The following is a 24,679-nucleotide window of genomic DNA, read 5'->3' as shown; positions in this document are numbered from 1 at the left end:
TAATTTAAACATCTTTAGCAGTGTTAGATGAGTAAAAAAAAAAAGAAACTGCAGTGACAATACAGGGAAGACCTTACACTCTGTACTCAGTTTTCACTATGAACATCTGTCTTACAACCATGTGGGACACTTGAAAAGCCTCTTTGCTTTTTTTTGCATTTGAGAGAGGCAGAGGCTGGAAGTGCTCCCATCCACCTGTTCATGCCCCAAATGCCCACAATGAAATGGAACTAGAGCTCAATCCATGACTGGAATCAGTGCTCACATAGGATGCCGACACCATAAGCAGTGGTTTAACTTGCTGCACCACAACCCTATCCCCTAAACCACAGCTGAATGCTATAATGTTATCTTCGTTTTATAGACAAGCAAACTAAGGCACAGAAAGACTAAGAAAGTCACTCTTGGACACAGAGCTTGACGTAAGGAAATGCCAGTCAAACCTGGGCAGGGTGACACAGGAGTTCACATTCAAACCATTAACCCATAGAACAAGGAAGAAAACATTCTAGCATATCAACTGGCCTTGCCTGAATTACACCTCCCCAACTTCTCTTTCTGTGTGTTGCTGATTATCAGAGAAAACACAGAGGTTCTCCTAGGAGATCTGGAGGGTTGAGTGCAACAGCAGCCACATCGTGGCTGACAGATGTCACAGACAGCTGTGTCACTTCACTGCCATGCCTGCAGCTACCGCTTGTCCCTCATTCTTCCTTCAGCTTCTCTGATTCTTGTGCCAAGTGTGCTTGGATTAACTCTATTGAAAGGACACTCATGCCACCAACATTCCAGGAGAGGAGGAATGACACATCTTCCAACTGTCCACATAGACCCCCAGCTCTTGCTTGTGCATTCCAGATCCTTCTGGCACTCCTGCACTCTACCAGCTCCTGGCCTCATGGACTTCAAGCTCCAGCATCTGATGTGGAGACAACAGTCTTCTAGAAACTGCTTAACCAGCAGTCTTCACATTTCATCTAATGCAGGACTGAGGGAATGACTGTGCAAGCTGAAAGCAGGCAAAACAATCCTAAAAAATCAGTGAGAAGGTGTGATGATTTCTTTTGTGCTCTTTCAGTATTTTACTAAAAATTTTAGAACTTGTTGTCGGTTGTAAGTGCATCAGAAATGAAAAAAAAAAGTGAAGCTAATACTCACGTGGTGGACTACAGTTTCAAATATTAAAAACACTAAAAATGAAAATACTTTTTTCCTTTATAAAAACCTAATCAACACTGCCTGCCTCCTATTGCCATGTAACTTACGACAGAACAAGCACGCTTTCCATGAGCTGGTACAACATCATACGTTGAAATATTTGGTTCAGTTTCCAACATTCTAGCTTCTAGTTGTTTTTTTTTTAATTTTCCTACTCATTGCTACTTTATAATATTTATCTTTTACATATAGATTAAAAGTATATATTCATTTTTAACAGAATTATTAATTTATTTTGGAAAGTCAGATTTCCAGAGAGAAGGAGAGACAGACAGAAAGATCTTCCGTCCACACATTCACTCCCCACGTGAACACAATGACCAGGACTGAGCCGATCTGAAGCCAAGAGCTAGGAGCTTCTTCCAGGTCTCCCACACAAGTGCAGGGTCCCAAAGCCTTAGGCTGTCCTCCACTGCTGCTTTTTCAGGCCATGAACAGGGAGCCGGACACAAAGTGGAGCTGCCGGGACATGAACCAGGGCCCCTATGGGATCTCAGTGAATGCAAGGCAAGGACTTCAGCCACTAGGCTACTGCATCAGGCCCTAAGATTTTTCTTTTAAGTTATGTTTATTCATGTTCATGTAATTTGCAAGTCAGAGAGACAGATGGAGAGAAATTTTCTATTTGTTAGTTCTCTCCTCAAATGTCCACAATCTGGGCTGGGCCAGACCAAATCCAGGAGCTGGGAACTCAGTTCAGGTCTCCCATGTGAATGGCAGGAGGCAAATACTTGAACCATCATCCACTGCCTTCCAGAACGTGCATCAGGAGGAAGCTGGATGGAAAGTAGGCACTGTGGTATGGAATGTGGGTATCTCAAATGGTAATTTAATGGCTATACCGAGCAGTCCATCTCTGAGGATTCCTTCAAAATGAACCTTATTTATTTTTAGAAGATTTATTTTTTATTTTACTTGAAAATCACATAGAGATAGGAAAAGAAATATCTTTCGTCTTCTGGTTCACTCCCCCCAAGTGGCCAAACAGCAAGAGCTGAGCCAATCTGAAGTCAGGAGCCAGAAGCTTTTTCAAGGTCTGTCATATGGGTGCAGGGTCCCAAGGACTGGGACAGCTAGGACACAAACCAACTCCTATGGGATGCTGATGCCACAGGCAGAGAATTAGTGTGTTATGCACCACCCAGTTGATTTGTTGCCATCCCAGAGTCCTCTCCTCTGGGAGAACTGCCTCCTTTTCCCTACGACTACCAGTATTGATCAGCATGGTGCAAATTTCATAGCAAGTGCATTGCATATGCAGCTTCCTCACATGGCTTAACATTCATCAATTCCCACTAATTTCTGAAATGACAAAGCTAGCTCTTCTCTACTGGCAGTAAATGTTCTTCTGTCTCTGCATAATGATTATTTTCTTTCCAGGTGGCAAGTAACTGTAATGTTCCAATTTGAATGCTCGTCAAATGGAGAGAGAAGTTCTGCTTTATATTGCAATCCTGAAACTCAAGTGCAAGTGAATGTTCTACTTTGACTACAATTTAAAGTAGCCATGTAGAAGTGGCTTTACCTCGTTTGTTCATGTACACACAGCATTTCCACAATGATTCTGGTTTTTTTTCTAAGATCTATTTTTATTGAAAGGTAGATATACAGAGAGGAGCAGAGACAGAGAGGAAGATCTTCCATCTACTGATTCATTCCGCAAGTGACTGCAACATCCAGAGCTGCGCGGATCCGAAGCCAGGAGCCAGGAACCTCCTCCGGGTCTCCCACACAGGTGCAGGACCCCAAAGCCTTGGGCCATCCTCAACTGCTTCCCCAGGCCACAATCAGGGAGCTGGATGGGAAGTGGGTGGCTGGGATTAGAACCAGCGCCCACATGGGATCTCAGCGGGTTCTAGGCGAGGACTTAAGCCACGCCACCGGGTCCTTTATCAGCCATTTTTTTTTAAAGATTTGTTTTATGTTTATTACAAAGTCAGATATACTGAGAGGAGGAGAGATAGAGAGGAAGTGGAGCTGCCGGGATTAGAACCAGCGGCCATATGGGATCAAGGCGAGGACCTTAGCCACTAGGCCACGCTGCCGAGCCCTTATCAGCCATTTTTAAAGTGAACACCATTTACAGAATCCGTTACCTCACAGAATCTACCTACATCAAGATCAGCTGGGGCTCCTGGGCATTCAGCTCAGCAGTTAAAATGCTTGTATCTGGGTCCTGGCATTGCGGTATATCAGGTTAAACTACTACCTGTGATGCAGCACTCCATATGGGTGCCAGTATGTGTTTATTTTTCTGTTTCTCTGAAGCTCTGCCTTTCAAATAATAAATCAATGCTTAAAAAAAAAACTTCTGGAGAAAAAAGAAAGATAATGCCCACATCCCACACTGGGGTGCCGCGGCCTAATTCTTACTTCTAGCTCCTGGCTTCCAGCTTCCTGCTGAAGCAGACTCCAGGAGGTGGCAGGTGCTAGCTCAAGCATCTGGGTTTCTTCCATCCCCATGGGAGACCTGGATGGACCTCCCAGCCCTTGTTTCCAGCCCTGACCATGGTGAGGCTCCGGGAGTGAACCAGCAGACAGAAACTCTCCATGTGTATCTATCATTTGTCTCTCAAATAACAATTTTATCTATTTATTTTTTAAAGATTTATTTATTTTATTGGAAAGGCAGATGTACAGAGAGGAGGAGAGACAGAGAGGAAGATCTTCCGTCCAATGGTTCACTCCCCAAGTGGCCGCAATGGCCAGTGCTGCACTGATCCGAAGCCAGGAGCCAGGAACTTCTTTCCGGGTCTCCCTCATGGGTACAGGGTTCCAGTGCATTGGGCTGTCCTCGACTGCTTTCCCAGGCCACAAGCAGGGAGCTGGATGAGAAGTGGAGCTGCCGGGATTAGAACCGGCGCCCACATGGGATCCCGGGGCGTATTCAAGGCGAGGACCTTAACCATTACACTATCATACTGGGCCCCTTAAATAACACTTTTAAAATGTACATTCTTATGCCCTTTGCCAGATGGAATAACTCTCTGGGAGTGCTGCTTAGGAAACTGTTGCTTAATAAGTCCCCCATGGGACCTGCACATGGAGATTTGAGATCTACTACTCGAGGCACTGCCACCGAGGCGGTCAGGACAAGGTCATCTCCAGGCAGGTTTGGCAACTCTCCCAGCAGATCCTCTACAAGGACAAGGTGAAGTCTATCTTGCCTTTACCTTTCTTTTATTCCAGTGTCCACCCAGGGCAGCAGAAAAAGAGAAACCAGTTAGATTTTGGCATCTGTGTGTGAAAGATGTGTGTCCCAGCTTTGTTTACAGTACAGACAAACTGAAAACAGCTGCCTGGTGGTGCAGGCCTGGTAAGATACATGACAGAGCATCTTTCCGGAGAAATGCTATGCAACTACTATGTATTTATTATTGGATATCTTTGCTTAGTCTTCTAAAAAACTGCTTTTACGTTCCCTACTGCCCAATTGAAGGGAGAGTTTTCCAGCACACGCTGCACCTGGTCCATCGTTTACCTGCTCCCTGGGAAGAGGACCTCCTGCTGAGGTTGTAGCTCGTCCTGGTTGGTCCCAGCTCTGGGCAGTAAGGCCAGCTCTTCTTCCTTAACCCTCCAGATCCAGCCAGGACAGCAGTGTCCTACTATGGCTAAGAAACTGCTGCTCCACCAACTCCCTTGGCTTCTTACCTGTTGGGTCTTTGGTGTAACCAAAAAAAAAAAAAGAAAGAGAAAAAACCCTTTAAAAAAAAAAGGTACATTAGTTTTTGTGAAAAAAAAAAAAGTGTTTTTTTTGTTTTGTTTTTAGATTTTTATTTTTATTACAAAGTCAGATATACAGAGAGAGGAGGAGAGACAGAGAGGAAGATCTTCCATCCGATGATTCACTCCCCAAGTGAGCCGCAACGGGCCAGTGCGCCGATCCGAAGCCGGGAACCAGGAACCTCTTCCAGGTCTCCCACGCTGGTGCAGGGTCCCAATGCATTGGGCCGTCCTTGACTGCTTTCCCAGGCCACAAGCAGGGAGTTGGATGGGAAGTGGAGCTGCCGGGATTAGAACCGGCACCCATATGGGATCCCGGGGCGTTCAAGGTGAGGACATTAGCCGCTAGGCCACGGCACCAGGCCCCCAAAAAAACTTTTAATTCATGCATACTCATATACCCAAGAGAATTGAAAACAATGTTCATATGATAATTCTTCTGAAATACTTTATTAATTACTCATATAACAGCCCAAAATGGAAAGAATCCCAAAGTTCATCAATTGATGAGTGGAAGAGTAACTGGTGGTATATACTCACAGACTAGAATACTATTCAGCTATTAAAAAGGGTGAAATACTGCTGTACAGTATGGCATGGATGAATCCTGGGAGCATCACACCAAGTGAAGGAGACCAGCTGCCTTACGATGAAAGGCCACCAAATGACTATTAGTGTGAAATGTCCAGAATAGGCAACCCTCTAGTGACAGGAAGCAGTGTAGTGGCACAGGGAAGAGGGAAATGGGGACTGACTGCTTAATGGGCATGGGATTTGTTTTTTTAAGGCAATGAAAATGTTCTGGTTGCAAGACACTGTGAAGACATTAAAAGCCACTCTAAGCATCAAATGATGAATCTTACGGAAATTCTACCTCAAAAGCAAACTCTATTGTAACAGAGTGTCCAAGTTATACTGCCTAAAATAATGTAAGAGATGTGGATTTTTTTTTGAAAGGTCTATTTATTTTTATTGGAAAGACAGCTCAGATTTATAGAGAGAAGGTGAGATAGAGAGAAAGATCTTCCATCCGATGATTCACTCCCCAATGGCCACATCAGCCAAAGCTAAGCCTCTCCAAAGCCAGGAGCCAAGAGTTTTCTCTTGATCTTTCATGTAAGTGCAGGGTCCCAACGTTTTGGGCAATTCTCTACTGGTTTCCCAGGCTAAAAGCACGGAGCTGGATGGGAAGTGGAGCAGCTGGGATATGAACCAGTGCCCATAGGGGATTCTGGCACATGCAAGTGAGGATTTAGCTATAGCACCAGGCCCTGATGTGTACTTTTGAAGGCAGCAGTTGATGTCTCCAAGGTCCTTCTAATTCACTTCAAATCACCATTCTGATTTGGCCAGCCCAGCCCTAGCTAATGCCAACATCTGGGGAGTGAATCAGGAGATGAAAGATCTCTCTCAAATAAAATGAAGATCAATTGCATGTAAAAAAAAAATAAATAGGGCCCGGCATGGTTGCCTAGAGGATTGAGTCCTCACTTTGTACGCACCAGGAGTCCATAAGGGCACCAGTTCTAATCCCAGCGGCCCTGCTTCCCATCTAGCTCCCTGCCTATGGCCTGGGAAAGTAGTCAAGGACAGCCTTGGGACCCTTCTCCCGCATGGGAGACCTGGAAGAACCTCTTGGCCACTGGCTTCAGATAAGCTCAGCTCTGGCCATTACGGCCACTAGGGGAGTGAATCAACAGAGAAGATCTTCCTCTATGCCTCTCCTCCTCTCTGTATATCTGACTTTCCATTAAAAATAAATAAATCTTAAAAATAAGCAAATAATAAATAAATAAATAGGGGCCAATACGATTGGATAGTAGGTTAAACCTCTGCCTATATGCGCCAGTACCCCATATGAGTGTAGTTCATGTCCCAGCTGCTCCACTTCATGTCCAGTTCCCTGTTTATAGCCCAGCAAAGCAGTGGAGCATGGTTCAAGTCCTTGGGCCCCTGTACCAATATGGGAGATCCAGGGGAGGCTCCTGGCTCCTGGCTTTGGATCTGCTCAGCTCTAGGAGTTGGGACCATTTGAGGACTGAAAAACAGCAGGTGAAGTATCTCTGTTGTCTTTTCCTCTGTATAACCTTGCCTTTGAAATAAAAATAAGCAACTCTTTAGAAAACACACACACACAATAAAACAAAACCACCTAAATGAATGTTTTCTCCTCTACTTTCCATAGCATAAAATCCTTTGGGCCCTAAAATGGTGCCGATGGAGCCTGGAGGTGAGTCCCTTGAGGCCAGTTCTGCAGAGGGCACCAGAGGGGTAAGCCAACAAGCTGGGACAGTCAGTCCAGAGTGCTGGTTCCACTGCTGGCTGCAAGATCTCCTGCTGAGCTACTAAATCACCCATGATCTTAGTCTTCTCTTCATTAGAATGAGTCAACAGCAGTAGCTAAATTCTCCAGAGGTTGTAAAGATGAGAGGAGCCAATGCTTGTAAAACCCCAGGCCCACTGGTCAGATTAAACACTGAGATCAACCATTGAACAGCAGCATTGGCTTACCAGGGCTAACCTTAACCAGCGGACGCCACTCGCTGCTCACAAAGTGAAAAGCATGCTGAGCACACCCAGGAAGAGAGGGTGGGAGGATTTCAGGGGCAGCGGCAGGGACATTGAACGTGATCCCAAGCATTCAGTTAGTTTTAGGCCTTGCTGTGTGTTGGCTCCTGGTTCCTGGCTATCCAGCCTTTTCCCCTTGGTCTCCCACATCAGGAAGCCAGAGGCTAGCCAAGTTGCACCTGCCTGTCTTGGAGCAGCGCTGCCCACCTCTGAGGCCGAGGAAAGATGCCAGTTGCTGGTACAGGGATGGGGGAGGGGGTGTGGGCAGGCCTGGAGGACACAGGAACTGAATTAAAGGGTCAGGGGACTGGAGCACTTCAGATTCCAGTAGCAGATGGAGGCAGGGGGAACAGAGGTCAGAGGGAGAAGGAACCTGGAGATACATGGTCCAGGAGGCTGTAGTGGAGAAGAGTGCCTATGAGCCCTGAAATCCAAGGGGCAGTTTTGATGGACACAAACCAAATGGGATGCTGGCATTACAGCTGGAGGCTTTTACAGGCTACACCACAACGCTGGCCCTAAGGTTTTTAAATTTTTATTTATTTGAAAGACAGGGAGCCAGCACCACTCATCAACCATGAACTTAGATACCAGCTGACCATTCACCTCTCAACCCGATCTCATCCTTGCACAGCTGCCATGCTAATCTTCTCTGTATCGTTCCAATTTTAGTATACGTGCTGCCAAAGTGAGCACCCCAATTTCAATCTGCAAGAACCTCTACCCCTAACTCCATGTGGAGCCTGGGAATGAAACCATAGCTGCCTGGTTCCTGCTGTACTTTGCAATGAATACCTACTTTCCTGCACCACTCCACATCTGTAACTGGTTTCCTACATATCAGCTGAACGGACTGGTTTGGGAGGGGTCTACAGCAACAACTCCAACTAGCATGTTGTTTGCCTGCATTTTCAGAAGCAAGCACTAAATTTTTCAAAAATTTTTCAAAAAATAGTACCTATAGCACTACCAACTACAAATAGAAAACCTTTTTCTTTTATTTATTCATTTTTATTGGAAAGTCACATACACAGAGAGGAGGAGAGAAAAAGAAAACCTTTTCTTTTAAATTTTATTGATTTATGTGAAAAGCAGAGTGATGGCGAAACCTTCCATCTGCTGCTTCATTCTCCCAAAGGCTGCGGTGGCTGAGGCTACGCCAGGCCACAGCACAGAGCCAGGAACTCCACCTGGGTCTCTTACATGGGTCAACTTTCTCTAACTTCTTAGATCAGCAGAGAGCTGGATTGGAAGTGCAGCAGACAGGATTCAAACCGACAATCACTGTGCCACAATGCCGGCTCCAAGACAGAAAACCTTCTGTGGTGTTACGTTATCTTCCAGTATGGGAGGTACCCTGGCATAGTTCCTTGCTCTTATCCCCGGGGCTGGCCCCTAATTCAGAGTGTGGTGACAATGGCAGCTCTACACCTATGGCAGCCCTAGCAAGGTCCGGCAGCTTTTTCCTTTTCCCTTTGGGGATGGCTGAGGTAACAGGCAGGAACCTGAGTTGCCCTGCTGTAGAAATCAAGCAGGGAGGCAGGGAGGAACTTCCAAACTGGAGGGAGAGGGGACACAGTCCCTCCTACATACAGGATGTGCAGGGACAGCAGGACAGCGGGGTCAATCCCCTCCTAGATCTCAGATCTCAGAGCAACTAAGATGACTGCTGTTTAAAGTCATCCGTTTGGGACTGGATATCGTACAATACATATGAAGACTCATATGGGCAACTACTGGTACACTGAATTTCACTTAGAATTCATCTCCGTCCCTCACACCAGCTCCCAGAGCTTATTATTATTTTAATGGAAGGAAGTTCGAGGTATATAGCTTGTGCCATCTCAACGTGAGACCTCGAATCAGCGACTCGGGATTGCCGGTCCTCCGTCTCCGTCTGGCCGCCTCTTGCGGGTTTGTCTGTCATGAATGAAGGTGACTTCCAAGGAGGAAAAACCTGTGGCTGAGTACGCGCCCATCACCTGCCACCAAACCCCAAAGTCTTTTTTCCTCATATATTCTCCGATCAGCTCCGGAGATGATGATTCAGGACTTCTAGAGTAGAGCCCAGAAACCGACCTTAAAAAAAAAAAAAATTCTCCTCCAGCCTCCCGCGCGGGACTCTTCCCGCGACCACGCCCCCGCCTGCCGGCCGCCGGGGCCTGCAAACTCCAGGTCTCGCGCGACCTCCTTCTGCTTCTTCAGGCTCGACCGCAGGTGTCGCGAGAGGAGTTTGTCCAATCATAGGCTTTGGTTGCCTGACAAGATGGCGGCGCGCTGGGAGCGTCGCCTCTGCCTTTGCGGCCGCTGCTCGCTGCGGGTGGTTTAAGTTCCTGGGAGGTCGTGCAGGCCCAGCTCGGACCCGGAGTGTCTGACAGGAACAGCAGCGTCAGAGGTGGGTCACTTAGCACCTCACCGGCGGGTTCTTCATTGTCGGGTCCGGGGCTGGCGAGGGAGACCCGCGGTGGATGTCTGCGCGTGGAGTGTGTGTGTGTTGGGGGCGATGGTGTTCGGAAGGGTTGGCGATTTAAAGGAGACCAGGGCCGAAGGAGGAGAGACCCCAGGGACTGCGAGGTGTGCACGCATCTGAAACAGGCGGGGAGACGAGCGGGGTGGGATATGGTGAGGAAGGAGTGGGAGAGTGGCACAGCTGGCAGGGGCGGCACCACGGCAAAGTCGGGTTGAGGGGGAGGATAAGAAGTGAAAGGGAGTTTGGGTTGCATTGGGAGAGATCTGTGCATTAGGAATTCGAAGTTCAGAAAGTGAAATTTAGGTTATCTTGCCGACTTCTGTGTTAAGAGGAATGGTGGTGGTTGAAGATGATGGGTCAAGAGTCAGAGTCAAAGAAGAAGAATAGAGATGAGAAAAATCAAAGAAAATAGAAGCGTGGTTCTAAAGGGTTTGCACTACTTTAGATTTTCGGACTGACTCAGGTAACCCAGGAGGAGTCCCAGCCTTCTTTTCTTCTATTTTCTTCCATTTTCCCTTTATTTTCTCCTTCTCTTTCTTTTTCTTGTTGGACAGGAAATACACAAAATATATGGAATGTCTGATGGGTAAGTTGAGTGAAAAGACTTAAGCTGGAAAGACTTACCTCATTTTTAAATGGGTCATCATTGAGACATGGGTATTGAACCCAAAGACCTGAACAAGGGGAAGGTAAACTGTCTGTTGCAGGGAGAAAGGAGACTTTGCGTACTGAGCAACAGGTGCAGAACGTAGGATGCCTGAGTGTGCCAGACTTGGAAACAGCAAGGAAGCCACTGTGGTGACAGCAGCATGAACCAGGGCAAGTAGGTGAGGCTGAAGCAAAGTGGGGAGATAGTGCTAATGCTGGTGAAGAGCTGACACTCTGGAGAACTCAAATATATTGATCTAAGGACTGATTGTATTGGGAAGTTAGTGAGCAAGGCAATGGCTTGACTCACTGTTGGTTCTGACCAAAGTTGACTAGTGTAGGAAATGAGTTAAATTTGCGTTATCTGTGATTCAGTTTGTTCATATATGTTCAGAGTGTCATAGTATATGTATACTGACACAGCTGTATAGTCAAAAATTTGTTTATTTGTGGGCCTGCCTGTTGGCTCACTGGTTAATTCCTTCTCCAAGTGCCAACAGCCCATATGAGCACCAGTTTGTGTTCCAGCTGCTTCACTTCCCATCCAGCTCCTTGCCAGGAAAAGCGATAGAGGATGGCCAAGTCCTTGGGACCTTGCACGTGGGAGAGACCCAGAAGAAGCTCCTGGCTCCTAGCTTCAGATCAGATCAGCTCTGGCCATTGTGGCCATGTGGGGAGGGAATCAGTGGATGGAAGATATTTCTGTCTCTCCTCCCTGTAAATCTGCATTTCCAATAAGGCTTAGTGATTTGAGTGGCATAGGGAGAGAATCTTGTATCTGCTGGTTCACTCCACAAATGGGTGCAAAGGCCAGAGCAGGGCCAGGCTGAAACCAAGGACCATGATTTTCTTCTGAGTCTGTAGTGTGTTTGGGAGCCCAAGTACTAGCGCCATCTTCCACTGCTTTTCCTGGGCTGTTAACAGGGAACTGGATTGGAAGTGCCAGATGGCATGCCTGCATTGCTGGTGGCAGCTTAAGCGGCGTTAGAATCTTGACCTGTCCTACTACTAGTGTCTCTTGAATTCCTGTTAACATGCCTTTGTTCTGTTGTTCGTAAGAAAGGAAAGCATGTTCCTTTACGTGAGTTTCTTGGTGGGACTGAGGCTGGGCCGTGATCTTCTGCTTCCCTCTGTGCTGGTGCTGCTTGTGAGTGGTGTGTTCCTGTTAACAAGTTAAAACTGAGACTTGGTGAGTTTCAGTGACAGTGTGAGGAGCAAAAGTGGGTAACTCAGATTTTCCGCATTCTGAATTGTTCATTTATTCAGCAGAACAGTTAGTGGGAGTATAGTGAAGAATAAGGTGGATATAGTTGGAACCTGGCAGAAGTGTGTGTGTCTGGTATATAAGGGGGATTTTTTTTTTTAAAGATTTATTTATTTTTTTTAGAAAGGCAGATTTACAGGGAGAAGGATGATGACAGAAAGATCTGTGTGCTGGTTCACTCCCCAAGTGGGTGCAATGGCCAGAGCTGAACTGATCCAGAGCCAGGAGCCAGGAGCTTCTTCGGGACTCCCACCTGGGTGCAGGGTCCCAAGGCTTTGGGCTTTGCTGTCTACTGCTTTCCTCGGCCACAAGCAGGGAGCTGGGAGGGAGGTGGAGTAGCCGGGACAGCACCCGCCACCCAAATAGGATCCTGGCACTTGGAGGTGGAATGCTTAGCTACTGAGCCATCATGCTGAGACACTCCAGAAACATTTTAAACCCCTCACTCACATGTTAGCTAATTGTACACATAATAGCCAACAGAGCATCTGAGGAAAAAGCACTCAGCATGGGATTGGATGTGTGGCCACTGAGAAACCGACTCTTAGGGTGCTGTTGAAGGGATAATGGGCTATCCTGAGTGGAAAGAAATGGTGGGAGTGTGAGGAGAATCTTGTAACAGCAGCAGGTGGCAGAGCTGATCACCAAGCAGCAGAGAAAATGAAAAAGGCCGCATGTCTGGAGCCTGGTGCACACGGGGGAGTAGTGACAAACAAGGTTGGAGGGCTAGGCCAAACCGAGATTATGCATGTTAGTGATCTCAGACTTCATTAGCCTGATAGCTTTCAGAATCCCCCGAAGGGATTTCACCAGGGAATGCTCAAATTTGCATTGAGAGGAAGGAAGGAGGGGACAAGAGATTGCTGGGTGAAAAATGTATCATGGGGGCAGAGTAGCTACTAAGAATTATTAGAGACTTTGTGAGTAATTTTGAGCAAGTGATCATAATGAGGTAATGATCTGAATGGGGAAGGTAAAATGGTAAAGGATGGAAAGTTTAATCTAGTCAAGAACTAATGCGGAGATAGAGAGTATTCAGGGCACAGTGTGTTTGCAATGGTAGAAACAGGAAATACTGAAGATTTCTGGTTTGCGTACTACAGGAGCAACAACGGTGCCATTCGGTGGGATAGGGACAAATGGGAGAGGAACCATGTGGGGGAGTTGAAACAGTTTAATTTTGGACATGCTGTAAATGAATTACTTCTAAACCATACAAGTGAGAAAAATGGGTGTATGATTTGGGGAGGTCTGAAGAGAACACAATTCTTTGTTGAAGCAGGCGTGATTTCCTCTGTAGAAAATCGTCCCAAAAAACAGGGATGGGGGGGCTTCTGAAATTCAGTCATAATAGATTTATTACTATGTAAAATTACATTTCGAACAGAGTTTGCAAAGGAGAGATACTAGGAGGGCTTTGTAATAGGACCTAACACTGGCTGTTGTGGCCATTTGGAACTCAACAGAGAATGGAAGGTCTCTGTCTCTCAATTTGCCTTTCAAAAAAATTAATACATTTAAAAAAATGAAATGGAAAAAGATTGAATCGGTCCTGAGCTTTGTTACTTAACACAATATTGTTTAAATAAATACTTGACTGTAAAAGTGTCAACATATATGAGAATATAAAGAAGAAAATAAAAATCACCATCCAGAGGTAAATACTGAGCTTCAAAAAAATTGTGGTTTGTGGCACTGAGGGTCAAACCTCCATCTACAATGCCAGCTTTCCCTGTGGAAGCCAGTGCCCTTCCAGTGCCTGCTGAGGCACCTGGGAAAGCAGTGGAGCATGACCCCCGCCACCCACATGGGCAACCTGGATGGAGTTCCAGGTTCCCAGCAGCCCTGGCCATCGCGAGCATGTGGGGAGTCCCCAGAAGCTTGTGGATGATTCTCTGTGTGTGTGTGTGTGTGTGTGTGTCAGCCCTGCTCTTTGTAACTCTGCCTTTCAAATAATAATAAAAAAAAAAAAATCAGAAAAATAAGTCTAGAAGAAAGGTTCAAATATTTTTTGCTACAAAGAAATCATAAATTGTTGAGGAGAGCCTTCTTAACCTGACGTGAACATTATACAGGGGGTACATGACTAAAAACATCATATTATCCTATAAATATGTACAATTTTTATATGTTGATTTTAAAAATAAATGTTTTTGAAAGAGGGAAACAATGATCAACTGCCTAGAAGGTTTACCAAATCACTACAGTGATTTTTCTTCCATTTTTTATTTGTTGATATAAATGTATTAGCATTTTTCTTTTTTGTAAAAAAAAAAAGTTTTCATTTTGTTTCAGCTACCTAGCTAGGAATGAGAAGACTGACATAAAGAAGTTTGAATAGATTTGTTTTCACATTGTAGTGACTTTGTAGTGTACCTGCAAATGTTCAGTCTCTATGGGGCCACTGTGACAACTGGCCTGAAAGCATCCTGGTCTGGGCTGTAGTCTCTACATCAGTGCTCTGACAGCAAAGTTTCTTTTCTTTCTTTTTTTTTCAATTTTCTTCCATTGGTTTAGAAAGCATTCATCCTGTGTTATATATATTATTATAGTCGAAGAAAAGTTGCCATCTTGGACCCAGCGTGGTAGCCTAACAGCTAAAGTCCTTGCCATGTGCACCTGGGATCCCATATGCATGCTGGATTGTATCCCAGCAGCCCCACTTCCCATCTAACTCCCTGCTTGTGGCCTGGGAAAGCAGTCGAGGACGGCCCAAAGCCTTGGGACCCTTCACCCACATGAGATACCTAGAAGTAGTCCTGGCTCCTAGCTTCAGATCAGCTCAAACTCTGGTCATTGTGGCCACTTTGGGAAAAAAACAGTGGATGGAAGATCTTTTTCTGTATATCTCCTTCTCTCTGTATTTCTGACTTCCCCATAAAAATAAATAAGTCTTAAGAAAAAAAGATTTACCATTTTAGCCATTTTTAAATTTGCTGTTCAGTGTCGCTGTTGGAGAGTTTCCAGCTGAATCACTGTCTACGTGGCACCCTAGTTTGCATTCCTGCCTTCACCCAGCTCTTGGACACCTCTATTCATTTCCCCTTCTACCATCTATATATATGAACTTGACTGTTCTTGGTACCTCATATAAATGGAGTCATACAGCTTTTGCCCTTTTGTGTTTGGTTTATTTCCCTTAGTGTAATGTTTCCAAGGTTCGTCTGTGGTGTAGCATGTGTCAGAGTTTCTTTTTTTTTTTTTTAAGATTTATTTATTTTTATTGTAAAGTCAGATACACAGAAAGGAGAGACAGAGAGGAAGATCTTCTGTCCGTTGATTCACTCTCTAAGTGACTGCAACGGCCAGAGCTGACTGAGCAGATTTGAAGCCAGGAGCCATGAGCTTCTTGGTGTCCCACGCAGGTGCAGGGTCCCAAGGCTTTGGGCTGTCCTCGACTGCTTTCCCAGGCCGCAAGCAGGGAGCTGGATGGAATGCTGGACCACTGGGATTAGAACCAGTGCCGATACGGGATCCCGGTGCAGGCAAGGCGAGGACTTTAGCCACTAGACTACTGCACCTGGCCCAAGTTGTATTGTTTTTAGGGCTATGCTTCATTACATGGGTGGCTGATGCTTCCACTGTTGGCAGACAGTTGGGTTCTGTTGTGTGAGTATTGCTGTTATGGACGTTGGTGTGTAAGTATGTGTTCCCATCCCGACTTTAGAATTGTTCTGGGAATGTACCTGGGAATGGCATTGCTGGCTCACGGATTTAAGTTCTATATTTAGGTTGTTAAAGAACTGGCAAATGTATAGCAGCTACCCCATTCATACTCCCACCAGTATGCGCTTTCTTCATATCCTCCTGAATATTCATTGTCTTTTTTAAAATCAGTTTTGCTTTTTGTTGGTAATGGCCACTGTAATGCAAGTGAGGCGATATCTTGTGGTTTTGATTGGCACTTTCCTGCTTACTCACCGTATACTTTTTTTTTTTAAATCTCATTTTTACATTCTTACTTGATTGGCAAAGGTGTATTGGCTGTAATTGTTGACTTGGCATCCATAGCTTTTCCCCATTCACTTTTTTTTAAACTAAATATGCTGATTTCTTTTCTTTTATTTTTTTTTTAAAGATGGCTCTGAGTAAATCAATGCATGCAAGAAATAGATACAAGGACAAACCTCCTGACTTTGCATATCTGGCATCCAAATATCCTGATTTTAAGCAACATGTTCAGATAAATCTGAATGGAAGAGTGAGGTAGGTAACAGATGAAAACTTACTGATGCTGTCTCATTCTATTGCCATCTTAATGGACACCATTTAGTGGAAAGTACTCTGTGAACTGATAGAATGCTAACAGTAGACATCCCGTTACATGTCCTATAGGAGCGAAGACAAATCACTTAACCTGTCAGGATCTCAACTTTTTCATCTGCCAAATGGGGGGTTGGGGGCCTGGCACTGTGGTACAGCAAGTAGGGCTGCCACTTACAGCACCAACATCATATTGGAGTGCCAGTTGGAGACCCAGCTTCCTTTAGATATGCCTGGGAAGACAGCAGGTGGTGGCTCAAGTACTTGGGTCCATGCCTCCCACATGGGAGATCAGGATGGAGCTCCTGTTTTCAGCCTTGGCTTTCGCAGGCGTTTGGGAAGTAACCTAGCTGCTGGAAGATCCACCTCTCTGCAGCTGCCTTTCCCTCTTTGTCATTCTGCCTTTCAAATCAATGAATCTTAAAAAAGAGAGAGGATTTAAAATTTATTTCTATTTATTGGAAAGGCAGATTTACGAAGAGAAGGAGAGACAGAAAGATCTTCTGTCTGCTGGTTCACTCCCCAAGTGGCTCCAACAGCTGGATCTGAGCCAATCTGAAGCCAGGGACCAGAAATTTCCTCCAGGTCTCCCACACGGGCACAGTATCCCAAGGCTTTGGACCGTACTCTACTGCTGTTCCAGGCCACAAGAAGGGAGCTGGGTGGGAAGTAAAGCAGCCGGGACAGGAACTGACACCCTTAAGGGATGCCGGCAGCACAAGGTTAGCGTGCTACGCCACTGTGCTGGCCCTGTTCCGCTTGTGATCTAGCTTACTGCTGATGTGTTTGGGAAAGCAGTGGAGGATAACCCAGGTACTTAGGTTATCCCCTGACCCATGTAGGAGAGCCAGATGAAACTCCAGGCTCTTGGCTTCAGCTTGGACCATGCTTGGGTGTTTGGGCTGTTTGGGCCATTTGGGGAGTGAAACAGTAGAAGGAAAGTTTCTTTCTCTCTCTTACTTTGTGTATCAAATAAATAAATCTTTAAAAAAAAAAAATACCTATATTCTGTAAGAGAAAACCTGAGTTCAGCACCTCCTCCAGCTCCTGACCTGGCCACATGCTGATGTAGATGCTGGAGCTGGAGGTGGCGGCTCGTGTGGTGTGTTCCCCTACCCACACGAGAGGCTTAGATTCAGTTTCTTTCTCCCAGCTTTGGCTGCTGTGGGCATTTATGGTATTAACCAGCAGATAGGAATACTTACCTGTCTCTCTCCCTACTTTTCAAGTTAAAAAACATATATTCTCTATGTCCAGATATCACTCACTCTACAATGTAGGAGTGTACCCTGTTGGTCTAAAACTTGTTGACTTTTGAAGGTATGCAGATGGTATTTTAATGAGTGTATTTTGACACAAAATAAGAAAAACCATTTCACATTTATAATGTATTAACCAAGATGCAGCCAAATGTAAGTTTTTTGTTTTTCTGCATGTTTTTGTTATTTTATTTAATTTTGTATTTTATGATACAAATCCATAGACTGAACATAAGCTTAAAACTGACTTTTTTTTTTAACTTTAAAGATTTATTTATTTTTAATTGGAAAGTCAGATTTACAGAGAAAGATCTTCCATCCAGTGGTTCACTCCCCAAATAGGCACAACTGCCAGAGCTGAGCCCATCCAAAGCCAGGAACCAGGATCTTCTTCCTGGTATTTCATGCTGGTGCGGGGTCCTAAGGCTTTGGGCTGTCCTTGACTGCTTTCCCAGACCACATGAAGGGAGCTAGATGGGAAATGGAGCAACCGGGCCACAAACTGGGGCCCTAAGCTGACTTAAAAATTTTTTCTAAGAAAATAATTATGTCAGGTACTTTAAGGAATGGCAAAGAATATGATAATTGTATGAGACTGACTGATGTACGCATGTACTGTATGTATGAGAAGGCAGCCTCACGGAATGCAGGGGGACGTGGAGACCCCAAGGGTGCCTGGGAAGAGTGTGTTGAGTCTCCTATGGGAAGGTGGAGAGAGGGAAATTAGGGAATAGGATTGTGGGGCGTGAGACATTTTGCTGGCTTCTTTACTCTTAGAGTCTCCCTCTAGCCTAAAGATAGAGGCTCTAGGACAGGACTTAAGGTGCAAGCATGCTAAGATATTCAGGGATTTAATCCTCTGAATATCTGTACCACTGTGACCACCTGATACCCATTTTCAGGACATCTCACTCGGGCTTATGTTTGCTTTGGTGATTTAGCTGCCACTTGGGATGCTTGTGTCCCATCTTGAATGCCCAGGTTCAAGTCCTGACTCTGCTCCCAGTTCCAGCTTCCTGTTCTTGCACACTCTAGAAGGCAGCAGGTGATGGCTCAAGTACTCTGCTCAAGATGACTCAAGATCCCTGCTCTGCTGTGAGAGATGACCAGGGCTGAGCTGATCCGAAGCCAGGAGCCTCTGGGTCTCCCACACAGATGCACGGTCTCAAAGGCTTTGGGCCATCCTCGACTGCTTCCGAGGCTGGGAGGCAGGAAGTAGAGCAGTTGGGATATGAACCAGCACCCATATGGGATCCCGATACACGTAGGATGTGGACTTCAGCTACTAGGCTACTGCGCCAGGCCCTGATCTAATTATATTTTTAGCTTTTTAACTTACAAACATGAATACCCATTCTTTTCAAATAATTTACATATGTATATAACAATAAAGAATGATTAAGCTGAAACTGTGTTGCTTCCTGTATTTTTTTAAGGATTTATTTATTTTTATTACAAAGATATACAGAGAGGATGAGAGACAGTGAGAAAGATCTTCCACCCGATGACTCACTCTCCAAGTGAGCGCAATGGCTGGTGCTGCGCCATTCCGAAGCCAGGAGCCAGGAACTTCTTCCAGGTCTCCCACATGGGTACAGGATCCCACAGCCTTGGGCCATCCTCAACTGGTTTCCCAGGCCACAAGCAGGGAACTGGATGGGAAGTGGAGCTGCCGGGATTAGAACCGGCGCCCATATGGGATCCTGTTGTGTTCAAGGCGAGGACTTTAGTCTTTAGGCCACGCCGTGGGGCCCACTTCCTGTATTTTTTTAAAAAGAGATAGGGGTCTGGCATGATAGCTCAGTTGGCTAAAATTCTAATCCTTGCAAGCACTGGGATCCCACATGGGTGCTGGTTCATGCCTTGGATGCTCCACTTCCCATCCAGCTCCCTGCTATGGCCTGGAAAATCAGTGAAGGGTGGCCCAAAGCCTTGGGTCCCTGCACCCATGTGGGAAACCTGGAGGGGGTTCTTGGCTCCTGGCTTCGGATTGGTGCAGCACTGGCTGTTGTGGCCACTTGGGAAGTGAACCAGAAGGTTCTCTCCTCCGTAAATCTGCCTTTCCAATAAAAATAAATAAATCTTAAATAAATAAAAGAGAGAGAGAGAGAGAGAGATAAGAGCTGGTGCAATGGCTCAACTGGCCAAACCTTTCTTTACCTTGCAGCTGCCGGTTCATGTCCCAGATCCAGCTCATGTTCGTATCACTTCCAGTCCAGCTCCCTGCTTATAGCCTAGGATGGCAGTGGATGTCCCAAGTAATTGGGACCCTGCATCTGCATGGGAATCCTGGCGGAAGCTGCTGGTTCCTGGCCTCAGATCAGCTCAGCTGGGGCTGTTGTGGCCATATGGGGAGTTAACCAATGGATGGAAGATCTTTCTGTAAATCTGCCTTTCCAGTTAAAAAAAAGAGATAGTTATCCTACCTGAAAAAAATATTTATAAATCATCTAAGAAATGTTCATATAAAGTTAAAACGTAAAATATAGAAAAGGAATACAAGAAAACGAATGGTTTGCAATAGTGTTTGGAAAATAGAGTTGCAGTATAAAATTCCATATCTCCAATGGAAAGATATAATAAGAAATAGGTAAAGATGTATGTGTAGCTGGAGGAACAGAATGAGCCTCCGAATTCTAGGGGAACTTAAAGGAAGTGAGAGGACAGGCAGAGGAGAACAAGCTGGGCAACACCTAACCCGCGTCTCTGAATGGGGAGATTTAACACAGTTCAAATGTTGATTCTTCCCCTCCAGTTCCAAACTCAGGACTGTTTTCTAGAGAGAAAGTAGCATAATGTTTCCAGTGTTCAAAGGAACATCTGCTGAAGGCCAATGTAATGAAAGAGTAAAGAGTGGTTGAAAAGTATAAGACAAAATTTACAGGTATTTAAATAATTGAATTAGAGTAGTTAAATACTAGTATGTATAGGGACAGGAATAGGACCCTCCCCCCAATTGTCTGACCTGGAGTGGTTTTGGACACTTTAGGTACACACAGCTGATCCCTTTCAAATGGGTACCTTCAAGTGTGGGTTGATTCCTATCTGTTACTGTACTCAGTAGTAAAGTTCCTAGAGCAGGGCAAAAAAATTGACAGGTAGATCTTTCTTAAAAATTTCCAGTTCCTTTTGTTTTAGAATGTGAAGATACCACAGTGTTGATTAACTGGAGGAATTTTTCCGTGTAATTTTGACCATGCTGGATTTTCTCATTGCAGATACGCTTTGCAGTCTGACTCCCAAGTAAGAATGCCATCTGTTAGGTTTGAGTAATAGTCTGGGATGTCCCCGAAGTATTTTGTGACTGAATTAGGGTAGAGACTTGATCTTATTATTTATCCTAAGCCTCCCAGTGGGAGGTCTTTGGGTCACTGGGGGCTTGCCCCTGCAAAATAATTGGCTTGAGAGAGTTGGTTGTTGAAGCAGAGTTTGGCCTGCCTTCCCTCTCTGCTTGCTGGTTTGTCCTGTGATTCCCCCTCCCCTGTCCTGCAACCTTACCACATCTGTATATCTCTGTATCTCTGCCTGTCAAATACGTAACTTTTTTTTTTACTTCTTTTTTTTTAATTATTATTGTTATCAGTTTATGATACAGTTCCATAGGCCCTGGATTTCCCATCCCTATTCCCAAATCCCCTCCCCTGCCACTGAGTTCCCCTATATTATTATAGTATAGTTCTTCATAAACAGTCATATGTCCATTATTGTGGGCATGGACAATGGCAGAAAGTCTAGCATCCCATTGTCAACATATAATTAACAGTTTCATTGGGAGTCCATCTTTGATCTGGAAGTAGAGATGCGTACTGCATTGTGTCCTCACATCTGGATATGATAGTCTCCATTACACAGTGACTATACATCCCCTTAAATGGAAAGCCACTACACAAAATCAACAAGAAGAAAAACAGAAATTTACAATGCCATGAAGTTACAAATATATAACATCTTTAAAAAAATGTTACTTTGTAGGTAAAAATAAGGGAGGAAAGTCCCATGTTGAGGAATAACTTCCGGTTTGCCTTAGAGATGGTTCAATGTGAGCATTTTGTAGTTGGCTGTGTGATGTGTCTAAAAGAGCCCTGTAATGAGAAAACAGACACATTCTGTATAGAGTGCATGACCTGGCTTCTCCCATACATCCTCCTCCTTCCTGTGTGCCTTATAGAATGTTCTTTGTTTCCATAAATGGCTTTTTAATTTAATTCTGCGATTTGTATGAAAGAAGCACCCAAAGAAAAACACTGATGATGGAAAAGGACTATCAGAAGAAACATGAGACTTGGGATGGGAGTGGTGTCACGTGTTTGCTGAGCAGTTACTGTGCTGTGCCTGGCCAGGGGCACGGAGGTTGTTGTTGCGAAGAGAGGCGGGCTTCCAACTCAGCCACCCTCAGTGCTCACATGGAGGCTGCCATTTCCTCACTAAGGATTCTAGGGCATTTCTTTAACTTTGCTGAGATTGGGTCTTTCCCCAAGAAAGGTGGCTTGGGGTAGGAGGGCATTCTTTGGAGGTTGTGGTGAAGGGTGGCAGGAATGCCTATAAATGGCATGTGCTGTGGTGGCAGTATTTGGTCTTGAGCTTAGCCCATGACATCTTAAGTTAATTGGACTAAGAAGATGGAGAGTTAATCACATTATGGTGTTTAGAAGTGAGGCTTTTGGAAAGTAACTAGATTGGAGTAGATGGGTGATGCGGAGTCCCCATGATTTGAAGTCTGACACTTACAGAGAGATACAACACTGGCACGCCTGTCCCTTGCTCCATGGGACTGCCATGTGCCACCTTGAGTCTGCCAGCAAGAGTACCACCAGATGAGGCCCCTGGACCTACCTTCAGAACCCTGAGCCCAAACAAACCTCTTTCCTATATACAGTTAGCTTGCCCCAGATACTTCCTTACGGTAATCCAAAACTGACTAATATAGTGACTAACACATTGAAGACACTTTATCAATAATAGCACTTGTATTTGTTATGAAGCCTCATATAAATGACAGGACTCGCAGGTTATGACTTCCGTCTCTCGCGCGCCCTGCTTCCCCCATCCGTTTCTGTTTTTCTTTCCTGCACCTGTCACTGCTGTGTTATGATCGTATCTGACCACTGCAGTGAGATTTCAGTTTGTGCTTTTTCACAGATATCAGCTCCATAGAGACAGCCTGCAATTTACTTGAGCTCTGACAGTTGAACTTGAATAGAGTGTGATACTTAACTGATGTGTTTTTAAACCAAAGACCCAGCCTTGCAATGCTCTGTCCCTCCGGGTGACTACCATTTTTAGCACCTCAGTGGTAATCTAATGACTGGAAACTAAGGGTGGAGAAAGGCTAGAAAGCGTTCATCTTGCTTGTTACATCAGGTTCATTTTCTGCAGTGCCAGAATAATTGTGATTTCAACCATGGATTATGGACATTTATCCTTCGCAAGTCCATGTGCAGTAGTGGTGATGCTGCATTCTTCAATAGCGGAAGTCATTCTGAGGAAATCAGACATGAGCCTGTTGACCATACGCTTGTTTTGTGAAACTGGATCTGTTAAGCAAGTATTGAAGACTGATAGAATGAATGTTGCAAATTTCCGTGTAAGATCTAATTTTAGTTGCTGGGCCTCCTGTGAGCTTGGAAATGAGAAAGAAAAATTTCTTGCCTGTGCTGAGGCTCTCTCAATGCCCCAGGGTGCCCATGTGACCTAGATACTTAGCTAGTGAAGGCAAATGGCTAGACTCTGTCCTACAAAAGGGTTGCTTACTACCCAGACTGCTGTCTGCATTTTCTTAGAATGGAAAAGAACATTCAGAATAAGAAAGTCTAAAAAGCCTACAATGATTTTCAGTTTGTTTTCTTTCTTTTTTTTTCTTAAGATTTATTTATTTTTATTGGAAAATCAGATATACAGAGAAGATGAGAGACAGTGAGAAAGATCTTCCATCCGTCCAATGATTCACTCCTCAAGTGAGTGCAACAGCCGGTGCTGTGCCGATCCAAAGCCAGGAGCCAGGAACTTCTTCCAGGTCTCCCACACGGGTGCGGGATCCCAAAGCTTTGGGCTGTCCTCGACTGCTTTCCCAGGCCACAAGCAGGGAGCTGGATGGGAAGTAGAGCAGCCGGGATTAGAACCGGTGCCCATATGGGATCCCGGGGCATTCAAGGCGAGGACTTTAGCTGCTAGGCCACGCCACCGGGCCCAGATTTTCATTTTATTTTCTTTAGTTAAACTAGCTTTCTGCTTGATATCATCTACTTTTTGGTGATTAGGATTCCTAAGCACAGTAATAGATAAATATGGGCTGGTGGAGAAAGCAGTGTTGGCTTTGTCTGACCCTGAAGTATTCCTTAGATTTTTGTTTTCCAAGTAGCTTTTGAAACACAGACATCGGGAAGGGACTAGCTCTCTTGTTCTCCTGCCATGTGCTCCATGGCTCGGGCTCTTGGCCTCTCGTACCCACTTGCTTTCTTGCTCCCAGCGGGCTGATGCAGGACAGACGTGGTACTCTCTCTTACCCTTTTGTTACCTGGCTTACGATCTCTGAACATGACCCACATCTGTCTGTATTCCTCACCCTCTGAGTAAACGTTACCACTTGCTTAGAAGAGAGAGAGACTGACAGTATAGATAGTGTTTTAGGTCCTTTAGAAAGATGATGGATTTTGGTTTTGGTTCTATTGGAAAGTAATATTAATTATCATTCAGTTAAAGACGCCAGCTAACCTTTGGGCCTCCTGCCTTTCTCCCCCTCTGGAGTTGAGCACATTGTAGTGATCTTTGTCTTAAATATATAATTGGCCTTTGTTGACTACCTTTTCTTCCCAGTTAATTTTTTTTTTAATTTATATATAATTCACATACCACAAAATTCGCCATTTTCAGTGTACCATTAAGTTGGATTGTGCAAGCCTCACCAGTGTTTAACTCGTTTATGTTTTTATCACCTCAAGAAGTCTGTATCCTAGCAGTCATGACACATCCCTCCGCCCCCAGCCTTTGGTGGCCATTCATTATTTTCAGCTGTATGGATTTTCTTATTCTGGACATGGTATTATTTTATGATCTTTTGTGATTTTCTTTTGACTTTTTTTTAAAGATTTATTTATTTTTATTGCAAAGTCAGAGATATACAGAGAAGAGGAGAAACAGAGGAAGATTCTCTGTCCAGTGATTCACTCCCCAAGTGACCGCAACGGCTGATGCTGTGCTGATCCGAAGCCAGGGGCCAGGAACTTCTTCCAGGTCTCCCACACGGGTACAGGAACCCAAGACTTTGGG

At 45.0% G+C, this 24,679-nt stretch overlaps 1 protein-coding gene and 1 non-coding gene across 3 annotated transcripts in view; one reads left to right on the top strand and one right to left on the bottom strand.

The window, feature by feature from the left end:
- Window positions 1-24,679, top strand: part of METTL16 (methyltransferase 16, RNA N6-adenosine) — a 118,254-nt gene that overhangs the window by 48,800 nt on the left and 44,775 nt on the right. Inside the window, exons 1-2 of one of the 2 annotated variants that reach the window (XM_058676245.1) lie at window positions 9,749-9,904; window positions 15,970-16,097. In XM_058676245.1, coding sequence (XP_058532228.1) covers window positions 15,970-16,097 — 128 coding nt within the window. In that variant the 5' untranslated portion in view covers window positions 9,749-9,904. Of the gene's footprint in view, window positions 1-9,748; window positions 9,905-15,969; window positions 16,098-24,679 lie in introns of those variants that run through there. The other variant, XM_058676244.1, reaches the window with a different exon arrangement.
- LOC118759694 (U6 spliceosomal RNA) lies at window positions 8,099-8,205 on the bottom strand. The gene has a single exon (XR_004996351.2). It is a non-coding gene; the product is annotated as a U6 spliceosomal RNA (small nuclear RNA).

The sequence above is a fragment of the Ochotona princeps genome, chromosome 17 (genome assembly GCF_030435755.1).
Source record: "Ochotona princeps isolate mOchPri1 chromosome 17, mOchPri1.hap1, whole genome shotgun sequence".
NCBI lineage: Eukaryota > Metazoa > Chordata > Mammalia > Lagomorpha > Ochotonidae > Ochotona > Ochotona princeps.
The sequence above is the reverse complement of the archived record's forward strand: the minus strand, read 5'-3'. Positions and strand labels throughout refer to the sequence as shown.